Source organism: Rhinopithecus bieti, unplaced genomic scaffold (assembly GCF_001698545.2).
Source record: "Rhinopithecus bieti isolate Rb0 unplaced genomic scaffold, ASM169854v2 scaffold_32047, whole genome shotgun sequence".
NCBI classification, from domain to species: Eukaryota; Metazoa; Chordata; class Mammalia; order Primates; family Cercopithecidae; genus Rhinopithecus; species Rhinopithecus bieti.
This window is the reverse complement of record NW_016814042.1, coordinates 121122-133317: the sequence shown is the minus strand read 5'-3', so window position 1 is coordinate 133317 and position 12196 is coordinate 121122. Positions and strand designations below refer to the sequence as shown.

The window sequence follows — 12196 nt, the reverse complement described above, 5'->3', positions numbered from 1 at the left end:
TCTTCATCTGGGATTATTTATTTCTCAAAAGAGAAGAAAGGAAATACATTAGCTATCTTGCATAATTTTAATCAAATTTTCTTTGGCATAGAACTTTAATTCACATTATTGTGGCTTGTGAAAACATTTTATTACCTTTGTTTTAGTTTGTATTTCATTCAACAAATAAAAAGTTTGGAAAGAGTTAGGCACATGATAAAATTGGTAACTTAGTTTATAGAATAGAGTTCAGCTTCAGCCAGTTTCCTGTGAAACCGCTGTTTCATAGAATTAGTGTCATGTTGGGAGGGCCATGAGCTACAGACTTTCACTGTTACTGGGGATATTTTTAGATTTGTCCCATTTTGTCCAAAAGGAGGAAAAAAAAGACAAAGACATTATTTTTTTCATTAAGACAATAAAATTCTACTTTTTTAGTGCTTCATTGAGTACATTCTTTTTTTCATTAAAAAAAGTTATGGCATAATTTACATAAAGTAAATTTCACTGTCTTTAGGGTATAGTTCTGTGAGTTCTGTTAAATGCATACAATTATGTAACCAGCGCTACCATCACAACTGAGCTATACATACTGACCCATCTTTTTTTTGTTGTTTTTTTTTTGAGACGGAGTCTCACTGTCGCCTAGGCTGGAGTGCAATGGCACAATCTTGGCTCACTGCAACCTCCACCTCCTGGGTTCAAGCGATTATCCTGCCTCAGCCTCCTGAGTAGCTGGGATTACAGGTGTGCACAATCATGCCCGGCTAATTTTTGTATTTTTAGTAGAGATGGAGTTTCACCATGTTGGTCAGGCTGATCTCGAACCCTGACCTCGTGATCCAACCACCTTGGCCTCCCAAAGTGCTGGGATTACAGGCGTGAGCCACCACGCCCAGCCACTGACCCATCTTTTAAACAAGAATTCTAGGGTAAGAATTTAAGAAGATTTAATTTTTACCTATCTCTAAAGCCTGTTAAAATTACAGAAAAGGAATTGTATTTCTCATTTTAAACATTTAATCCCACCCTCATTTTTTAAAGTCGCATTATGAACTCATTTGTATAACATATAACATATATATGTATAACATATATAACATATATATGCACACATACACTCAATATATTGAGTGTGTTTCAGTCAGTTGCAGTCTTTTTTTTTTCTCCTCCCAAATAGACCAAAAAGTCACTGGCTTGCCTTTAATTAGCTGTAACCTTTAAGCTTGCTTTATTTATTTATTTATTTATTTATTTAGTGACAGAGTCTCGCTCGCCCTGTCACCCAGGCTGGAGTGCAGTGGCATGATCTCGGCTCACTGCAAGCTCCGCCTCCTGGGTTCACGCCATTCTCCCGCTCAGCCTCCCGAGTAGCTGGGACCACAGGCACCCACCACCACGCCTGGCTAATTTTTTTTTTGTATTTTTAGTAGAGATGGGGTTTCACTGTATGAGCCAGGATGGTCTCAGTCTCCTGACCTTGTGATCCACCTGCCTCAGCCTCCCAAAGTGTTGGGATTAAAGGCATGAGCCACTGCGCCCAGTCACCTTTAAGCTTTTACAAGTATAGTCAACCAGGTAAGGGTGGTGGGGGCTATTTCCCAAAACTTCTCCTGCCGACTCAAAAGTTAGGTTCTTCAGAGTAAAACAGGCTCTTCACTGTTTTCAAGGTTATTCCAGAGTTTCCTTGTTTTCTTCTATCTAATCTCAGCTGCCACAATCAGACGGAAAGCACAAGGACACTTTTCCTTGTATCTGTACTGGAAGCCTTAGCAGCAGATAGCAGTCGTTCTTTTTGATGCTTAAATGATACCATCTTATGTCCATGGGAGTCCCTTTTTCTTGGCTTCTGATTCCTTTGGACATAACCCATTGATTTTTTTTTTCTGTTTCTTTTTGTGGAGAACGGGGTCTTGCTATATTGCCTAGGGAGGTCTCAAACTCCTGGGCTCAAGCTATACTCCTGCCTCTGCCTCCCTAAGTGCTGGGATTACAGGCATGGGCCACCGTGCCTGGCATGACCCAATGATTTTTAATAGCTTCCTTGATTTCTGATACAACAAGATGTCTCAGGCTTTGTGTGTGTATATATATATATATATATGAGTGAGTGTTTTGTGTGTGTTGAGACGAGAGTCTTGCTCTGGTCACCCAGGCTGGAGTGCAGTGGGCCGGATCTCAGCTCACGTGCAAGCTCTGCCTCCCGGGTTCATGCCGGAGTGTCTCCGTGCGCCTGCAGCCTCACGAAGTTAGCTGGACTACAGGCGCCCCCGCCCCCTTTGCCCGGCTAGGCTTTTTTTGTATTTTTTAGTAGACGGGTTTCACCATGTGATTAGGCCAGACGGTCTCGATCCCTGACCTTAGAGTGATCCGCCCGTCTCGGCCTCCAAGAGGAACTCAGTCTGAGGGCAGGCTTCGTCAGGGGGGCGGCGGACCGCAGCTGGAAGAACGTTCGGGCGGTCGCCCCGAGTTTCACACGGAGCCGTCGCGTGTGCTTATCATTTTTCTTTTTCGTATGGAAAATCTGCGACAAATGCTGGGAATTATTAGTATATGTGCGCATGATAATATTTATTTGTATAGCATTACAGGCTATTTGAGTAGTTCGCAACACAACGGTCCACTGAATAAATTACGCTTATTGCTCCTTCTATACTGACGAATGCATAATTTTTAACTTTTCAAAACGCATTTGGTATCTCTTCCAGAATTTGGGCGCCCCTTCCCGTGTTGTGCTGGTCCCTCTGCTGTCCCGAGCATCTGGTTCAAACATTTACCGCCAATATAATGTAAATTTTATCGCACATGAATATCTCATTCTAACTCTCCGCTCACTGTGGCGCTTTGTATATATTTTGTCCCAAGCCTCATAATCAGCCATTCCTTAAGAACTTGGTTGAATTTTTCTCCCAAGTGGAGAATTACATTTAGAAACCATCAAGTCAAGATCTGAGCAGGAAAACAGAAACCACACTAGTTAGAATTTGATTTAGGAAATTAGCTAAATAGGTTATTAGAGTTCTCAAAAGGGAAAAAGAGAACACAGAAGTAACAGAAAATAGTAAGTGGAGGAAGTAGCTACAATTCCTAGGGCTGAGGAATAAAGGGAAGAGGTTGGGGTGATTAGAACCAGGAAACTTGGAAGAATGGCTGGGCGCAGTGGCTTACACTTGTAATCCTAGCCCTTTGGGAGACTGAGGCAGGTGGATTGCTTGAGCCCAGGAGTTCAAGACCAGCCTGGGCAACATGGGAAAATCCTGTCTCTACAAAAAACAAAAATTAGCCAGGTGGTAGTGGGCTCCTGTATTCCTAGCTACTCAGGAGGCTGAGGTGGGAGGATCACCTGAGCCCAGGAGGTCGAGGGTGTGGTGAGCTGTGATTGTGCCACTGCACTCCAGCCTGGGTGACAGAGTGAGACCCTGTCTCAAATGAAATGAAATGAAATAAATGAAATGAAAGGACATGACATGACATGACATGACATGACATGAAATATAAAAAGAACCTGGAAACTTGGAAGAGTGGCCAGGAGGTGGCGCCTCCTACTTGGTGCAGGTACCTCTGAGGGCGTTCAGCTTGAAGAGTGTTGTTGACTGACTGCTGCATACAGGTTGAATGGCATTGCAGGGCTGACACTGACAGAAACAGCAAACAGACAGGAAGAAGCAAGTCCACTGTCTCCTCCTCTAGCCTAGCATACTGTGTTGGCAGAACCAGAAAGCAAGCAAGCTGGGGAGGGAGAAATGTTTATAGACTTCCAGCCTTGCATCACAGAGCCAAGTGTAGAATGCCATGCTTGCGGCCGGGTACAGTGGCTCACGCCTGTAATCCTAGCACTTTGGGAGGCTGAGGCGGGTGGATCACGAGGTCAGGAGATCAAGACCATCCTGGCCAACATGGTGAAACCCTATCTCTACTAAAAATACAAAAATTAGCTGGGCGTTGTGGTGCCTGCCTGTAATCCCAGCTACTCTGGAGGCTGAGGCAGGAGAATGGCTTGAACCTGGGAGGCGGAGACTGCATTGAGCCGAGAGCACCACTGCACTCCAGCCTGGGCAACAAGAGCAAGACTCTGTCTCAAAAAAAGAAAAACAGTGCTGTGTTTGGACCTGAGGGGCAAGGGCCAATACCTTAATACTTGGTACAGAAATTACAGTTGGGTACCTGGCTTATATACTAATTATTATTGTGTTGTCATTGTGTCTAGACCTTTCCAAAGGGCAGAATTATAAAATATTTTAAAATAGAAAAATAAATGAGTTCATACTTAAATTAATTCAAACTTAACACTATAGGAATTTTAACTTCTTTGTGTATTTTATGTGAAAAAATATTGATTCCTAACTTAAAATAATTACAAATATTTGCACAATCTAACAATAATGTGTAAAATAAGTTCAAAATAATGCCAGGTTCCAGTTCTGGCATGACAGCATGAAGAATTCTGTGGACTTAGTTCCCAGTGAAACTGGTGAACATTAATTTTAAAAAATAACAAATTACAGTTTCTAGAAATGGTCCTAGGGAATAGAGCAAATGAAGAAACCCTTTTTTTTTAAGTTTTTATTTTTAGACAGAGTCTTGCTCTGTCGCCCAGGCTGGAGTGCAGTGGTGCCATCTTGGCGATCTCGGCGATTTCGGCTCACTGCAACCTCCGCCTCCCGGATTCAAGTGATTCTCTTGCCTCAGCCTCCTGAGTAGCTGGGGTTACAGGTGTGTGTCACTATGCCCAGCTAATTTTTGCATTTTTAGTAGAGACAGGGTTTCACCATGTTGGTCAGGTTGGTGTTGAACTCCTGACTTCGTGATCCACCTGCCTTGACCTCCCAGAGTGCTGGGATTATAGGCGTGAGCCACCGCCCCTGGCCATGAAGAAACATGAGGAACCTTGAGTCTGTGATATTTGAACTAAAACCTTCTCCATCCCTCCTTTTTTACAGCTAGTGAGATAGAAGCTTCACTCTAGAGGGTGTAGCCAAGAACACAGGGCTCCAGCTTCATGTATTCTACCCCATTGCCTCAGTGAGAAGGTTTTCATCCTAGGAGGAGGAGTAGCATACCAACATTTCTCATTTTGCCCCAAGTGCCTGTCATTGAGGCAAAATTCTAGGTAATTGTGGCTGACTGGTGGTGGTTCCTTTCTTTCACCCAGTCCCTACTCCTAGGATGGAGACTTGACCTTGGGCAAGGCACTGCTGAAACTGCTGGGGCTCTGATCATCTTTACCCTTGCTTTTCAAGCCGAGAAGACCTAAGTCTATAGCCTCACTTCCACCGGGTACTCCACTTCATAAAGCAGGGATGCCATTCAGATAAACACACCATTGTCCCCACTATAGGTGTAGAGAGTGGTTCAGATGTTTTATCTGGAAGCAGAAATAGGCTGTAAAACAGGTAGCTCTTAATTTTTTCCTAAAGGAACAAAGTATGGAGAAGCTCAAGAATATGGAGAAACTCAAAAAAACTGCGGAGGTTGTTGTGCAAAGCAATAGGAAAGAGACTGGTTAAATTCACTGGAGATATAGGATAAACTGTAGGCCAGCTAGTTTGCTGGAGAGAACCAGGAAAAGAAGAAGCTAGGAGGAGCCCTTTGGTATCAGAACAACTCTCAAGCACTGACCTTGGGAACTAACTGTCCCTTTAGAGGGACCCAAATTTGATCTACTCAGTCTGTGGAGCAATTTATGCCCCAGGTTGTTATTAAAACCAGTAGAGCAATCAGCTGGAAATTAGTGAAGCTGTAACAACTAGATGTGGTCAAGGAAAGATACACTCAAGGAAAGTCTTGCAAAGACCTTTGTCATCCAGGGTGACTGTGGGTATCCCCAAGGCTGTGCCTTCTAATGAGCAATATCACATACTTCATACTTGAAGTTTGAGGGCAAACAGACTTTACAAAAATAATCCAGCTAGTTACTAAACAAATGAGCAAATGACAATAACAAGCCTGAGGTGGAAAAGGTGGGAACAGTAGTACTCAGAGTTGCTAAAATGTCTAGCTTCCAACAAAAAATTATGAGCTATGGAAAGAAACAGCAAAGTATGACCCATACACTGGAAAAAAAGCAGGTAACAAAAACCGATTGTGAAAGTGACCAGATGTCACATTTAATAGACAGAGACTTCAAAGTAGCCATTGTATATGTTCAAATAACTGAAAAACTCTGATTAAAGAAGCAAAGGTGTGTGATAATGTCACGTCAAATAGGGAATATCATTAAAGAGATAGCAATTATATATTAAAAAAGAACCAAATAGAAATCCTGGAGTTGAAAAGTACAATAACTAAAATGAAAAATTAGGGGAGTTCAATAGGCTATAACTGACAGAAGAAAGAATTCATGAATTTGAAGATAGATCAATACAGATTATGCAATTTGAAGGAGAAAAAAAGACTGATGTGTTGAAGAAATGTCAGACACCATTGAACACACCAACATATCAGAAATGATTAATAACAAGGTTAATATAACAAAAGATACAAATATGCTCTTTTCTTCTCTCAGATTCTTTAAAAGACATTATAGCCGGGCGCGGGTGCTCAAGCCTGTAATCCCAGCACTTTGGGAGGCCGAGACGGGCGGATCATGAGGTCAGGAGATCGAAGACCATCCTGGTCTAACACCGGTGAAACCCCGTCTCTACTAAAAAAATACAAAAATCTAGCTCCGGGCGAGGTGGCGGGCGCTGTAGTCCAGCTACTCCGGAGTGGGCTGAGCAGGAGAATGGCGTAACCGGAGGCAGAGCCTTGCCAGGTGGCTGAGATCCGCCACTGCACTCCAGTCTGGGCGACAGAGCGAGACTCCGGTTCTCAAAAAAAAAAAAAAAAAAAAAAGACATTATTTAAAGTTAATAAGTATACAATCTAGGCCAGTTCGTGGCTCCAAGCCTGTATCCCAGCACTTTGTGAAAGGCCGAGACGGAGTGGGATCACGAGGTCAGGAGTTCGGACCATCCTGGCTAACACTGTGAAACGCCTTGTCTCTACTAAAATCAAACCAACTAGCCGGGGCAGGTGCGGGCGCCTGTAGTCCCAGCTACTCGGGAGGCTGAGCAGGAGAATGCGTGAACCCGGAGGCGGAGCTTGCAGTGAGCTGAGATCCGGCCACTGCACTCCAGCCCGGGCGACAGAGTGAGATTCCATCTCAAAACAAAACAAAACAAAACAAAAAAAAACAATATAATGTTGAGTTTGTAACATTTGTAGACATAATGTGTATAACAGTAAAATCACAAAAAAGGGGAAAAGGAACAGACTTATATAGGAATAACATTCCTGTATCTCACTGGAATTGAGTTAGTATAAATCAGAAGCTGATTCTGATGAGAAGTATATTGTTAGCCCAGCTGGGTGGGGTGGCTCACGTAATCCCAGCACTTTGGGAGGCCAAGGCGGGCAGATGACGAGGTCAGGAGATCAAGACTATCCTGCCTAACATGGTGAAACCTTGTCTTTACTAAAAATACAGAAAAAAAAAATTAGCCGGGCATGGTGGCGGGCGCCTGTAGTCCCAGGTACTCGGGAGGCTGAGAGAATGGCGTGAACCCAGGAGGTGGAGCTTACAGTGAGCCGAGATGATGCTACTGCACTCCAGCCTGGGTGACAGAGTGAGATTTCGTCTCAAAAAAAAAAAAAAAGAAGTATATTGTTAGCCCAAGAGTAACCTCTAAAGAAAAAAAAAAGTATAAAAATTTATAATCATTAAATTATAATGCTACATTTCAAAATATTCACTTAATGCAAAAGAAAGCAGTAAAGGTGGAATAAAGGACGAAAACACATGAGACATAAAAAAACAAAAAGTAAAAGTAGATGACAAAAAGTAAAAATAAAACATGTAAATCCAGCTGTATCAATAATATTAAATGTACATGGATTCAACAATTGAGTCAAAAGACAGACTGGATTTAAAAAAAACAAGATTCAATTATATGATGTCTAAAGGTGGCACACTTAAGGTTTAAAGATACAAATAGTTTGAAAGTAAATGGATGGAAAAATAAATATAATGCAATAAAGAAAAGATAAATGTTTAAGTGTCAGATATCCCAGTTACCCTATTTTGATCATTACACTTTACATACATGTATCAAAATGCCACATGTATCCCAAAAATATGTACTACTTTTATGTATCAATTAAAAATTACATATACACACACACAAATACATATATATAAATGTATATATATATATATAAAATAAATATTCAAATGGCAACTATGAGAAAGCTGGAGTGGCTACATTAATATCAGACCAAGTAGACTTTGTTTACTTTTATTTATTTATTTTGAGAGGGAGCCTTGCTGTGTCACCCAGGCTGGAGTGCAGTGGCACGATCTTGGCTCACTGCAACCTCTGCCTCCCGGGTTCAAGCAATTTTCCTGCCTCAGCCTCCCAAGTAGCTAGGATTACGGGTGTGTGCCACCATGCCTGGCTAATTTTTTTTTTTTTTTGAGATGGAGTCTTGCCCCTGTCGCCCAGGCTGGAGTGCAGTAGTGCAATCTCAGTTCACTACAACCTCTGCCTCCCGGGTTCAAGCAATTCTTGTGCCTCAGCCTCCTGAGTAGCTGGGATTACAGGTGCCTGCTACCACACCCAGCTAATTTTTGTATTTTACTAGAGATGAGGTTTCACCATGTGGTCCAGGCTGGTCTTGAACTCCTGACCTCAAGTGGCCCACCCACCTTGGCCTCCCAAAGTGTTGGGATTACAGGCGTGAGCCACCATGCCAGGCCTGAATTATATACTTTAAATAGGTGAATTGGATGGTAGTGAGTAAAACTTGAAAATAAGAATACCAGTTTTATGAGTAACAACTAATGGATGCAGTTTAGGTTTCTTTGCAGTTCAACTTATCCTTAGAGAATAAATTCCACTGAGGACATACAGTTAAAATATAATGTGAGCTAAAAGTCATTTGAAGTAATTCTTTTTTCTCTATGGTTGTGTTACCAACTTGATAATTACTGCATTGATTGACTTTTCCTATGCTGAAACAATTCCAGGGTTTTAGTAGCTTATAACGATAAACATTTATTTCTTGCTCAGGTTCTGTGAGTCCACTCTAGTGGTTCTTCTCTAGGCCCCAGGTTCAGTTTAGGTCTACCTGTGTGTCTTCTCATCCTGGAACTTCAGTTGAAAACACAGCTCCCATAAGATAATGTAGGTCTTGTGGAGGGCATGGGAACACAAGAGGGTTGCTGGAATTTGCAGCGACTCCTAAATCCTTTGTGTGGACTGGCACACTGTCACTTTCAGCCATATTTGTTTGTTTTGCATAAAAGGTTAAATTACCTTTTTTGTTTGTTTTGTTTTTTTGAGACGGAGTCTGCCTCTGTTGCCCAGGCTGGAGTGCAGTGGCACAGTCATAGATCATAGCTCACCATAACCTTGAATTCCTGGACTTTGCCTCTGCCTCTCACCTCTCAGCTTCCTGAGTAGCTGGCACTATAGGCACCCATCATCATGCCCACCTGACATTTATTTATTTATTTATTTATTTTAGTAGAGACTGAGTCTCATTATTTTCCAGGCTGGTCTTGAACTTCTAGTCTCTGGCCTCAAGCAGCCCTCTTGCCTCAGCTACCTAAAGTGCTGGGATTACAGATTGAGCCACTGCGCCCAGCCTGAGTTGGTGGGTTTTTTTTTTGAGAGGGTCTCCACTCTGTGGGCCAGGCTGGAGTGCAGTGGTGTGATCTTGGCTCACTGTAACTTCTGCCTCCTGGGTTCAAGTGATTCTCATGCCTCAGCCTCCTGAGTAGCTGAGATTATAGACACCCGCCACCACACCCAGCTAATTTTTGTATTTTTAGTAGAGATGGGGTTTCATCATGTTGGCCAGGCTGGTCTCAAACTCCTGACCTCAGGTGATCCACCCGCGTCAGGCCTCCCAAAGTGGTGGGATTACAGGCGTGAGCCACTGTGCCTGGCCAAGTTGGTGGTTTGTTTTTTGTTTTGTTTTGTTTTGTTTTGTTTTGTTTTGTTTTGTTTTTGAGACGGAGTCTCGCTCTGTCGCTCGGGCTGGAGTGCAGGGGCCGGATTTCAGCTCACTGCAAGCTCCGCCTCCCGGGTTTACGCCATTCTCCTGCCTCAGCCTCCCGAGTAGCTGGGACTACAGGCGCCCGCCACCTCGCCCGGCTAGTTTTTTGTAGTTTTAGTAGAGACGGGGTTTCACAGTGTTAACCAGGATGGTCTCGATCTCCTGACCTCGTGATCCGCCCGTCTCGGCCTCCCAAAGTGCTGGGATTACAGGCTTGAGCCACCGCGCCCGGCCAAGTTGGTGGTTTTTTAAGAAGATAATATACAGTTTGAATTCATACTGATATTTACAATTCAAATTAAGGATTATAAGGTTTTAAGTTTCATTGTTCTTTTTTTTTNGCCACCGCGCCCGGCCAAGTTTCATTGTTCTTATATCTGTGTCTTCTCTGTCCCATTATGAAAATACTGATTCCCAACAACACCAATGTAAGTATTCATTTGCAACTATAATACCCCCGTAACAGTACCAAGATAACAGTACCAACAGTGTTGATAATTATGATTACTGAAAAAAATTCAAAGTATTACTGAAAACAAAGTATTATGAAACTGATAAGTAGTGCAGTTAAGCTAATACTGATAATCTCTCAGTTATTTCAGCTGCCAATGAATTTCTTTGTGAAATCATATTCAAAGTTTTAGAAAAAATGTTGAAGGTCCTGTTCAAGCTTAAAACGATACTTGGGCCGGGCACAGTGGCTCACACCTGTAATTCCAGCACTTTGGGAGGCCTAGGCCGGTGGATCTTCTGAGGTCAGGAGTTCAGGACCAGCCTGGCCAACATAGTGAAACCCCGTCTCTACTAAAAGTACAAAAAATTAGCTGGGCTTGGTGGCAGGCGCCTGAAATCCCAGCTACTCGGGAGGCTGAGGCAGGAGAATTGCTTGAACCTACCTGGGAGGCGGAGGTTGCAGTGAGCCAAGATCGTGCCATTGCACTCCAGCCTGGGCAACAAGAGTGAAACTCTGTCTCCAAAAATAAAAAAAAAAATTAAAAAAATAAACAAAACCTAAATCTATATAGTTGAAAGCAAAATAACTCATAGGATAATGTATGTAATAAATCAGATAATAAGTACTCTGAGAAGTTTTGAGTCTAGTCTTTTATCAAAGTTTATTGACTTTTTGCAAATCATTGCATTAACTTTCTGAGTTGGAGAGAAAGGCTGATGAAATTATTGTCATAGCTAGATTTTCTCTTTGGATTGGTAAATGTTCTGCATCAAAGCCTGACACTGAGGTTGCCAGCAGAAAGCTTAGCCATAGCAGAGAGTAGAATATGAAAAAACTAGGGTGTGTCAAGGCAAAGAAGGTGGAGATTGAAGATGTATGTGCTTGAGCTAAACTCTAGTAGTAATGTCTTTGTGTTCCAAAGTTATCGGTAAATATAACAACAGCAAAGAACCATTTTGTTGCACTAATTAAATTAGTAGTCATGAGGGTTAGTTATTGGAGAAGGATAGAGGTGATCTAATGTCTCTGATTTTGCTAATCATCTTGATATAGTAGAATTCCTTTATATAGCATTTGGTGTGGTGTCATTAGCAAAACAGATAAGAACAGCTTTTTACTAATAATTGTTTTGTCCCAGAGCATTTGATTTACCATGTACTGAATAATGAGTAGTTTTATAGTGGGGTCCTGTTGCCTTTTTTCTTTTATTTTTTGTTTTTAAGAGACGGGGTCTCTGTTGACCAGACTAGACTCAATCACCTGAGGCCAAGTGATCCACCCACCTCAGCCTCAGCAGTAGCAGGACAAGAAGCATGTGCCACTGTGCCCAGCTTATTGCTTTTTTTTGTCTGTTGCTTTTTTTTTTTTTTAATCCTTATAACCTGCCTCTATCAATCTATCTTAAAATGATGTATGAATGTTATTAAGAGTGAATTTATTTTTCTTTTTTTCTTAGGAGCAGCCACCATATCCTAGCTACAATTCTAACTATTGGAATTCTTCTGCGAGATCTAGGGTTCCTTACCCAAGTACATACCCTGTAAGACCAGAATTGCAAGGCCAGGTATGGTTTAAAAACAGAGACTTTCTGAACTTTTTCTTAATGAATAGATTTATTTTCAAAACCTGTGCAGATTTCAGAGCAGTGATGAGTGTTTGTTTTTTTTCTTTGCTTTAATGGGCTCCATCAATCTCATTTTTTTTTTTTTTTTTTTTTTTTTT

The 12196-nt window shown here is 42.0% G+C and overlaps 1 protein-coding gene across 2 annotated transcripts in view; it reads left to right on the top strand.

The window, feature by feature from the left end:
* BAG4 (BAG cochaperone 4) overlaps nt 1-12196 on the top strand; it is a 37955-nt gene that overhangs the window by 6195 nt on the left and 19564 nt on the right. Inside the window, exon 2 of one of the 2 annotated variants that reach the window (XM_017849387.1) lies at nt 11931-12038. The exons of the other annotated variant lie outside the window; for it this stretch is intronic. Within the exon in view, the coding sequence (XP_017704876.1) occupies nt 11931-12038 (108 nt within the window). The remainder of the gene's footprint in view (nt 1-11930; nt 12039-12196) is intronic. 2 annotated transcript variants of the gene reach the window in all.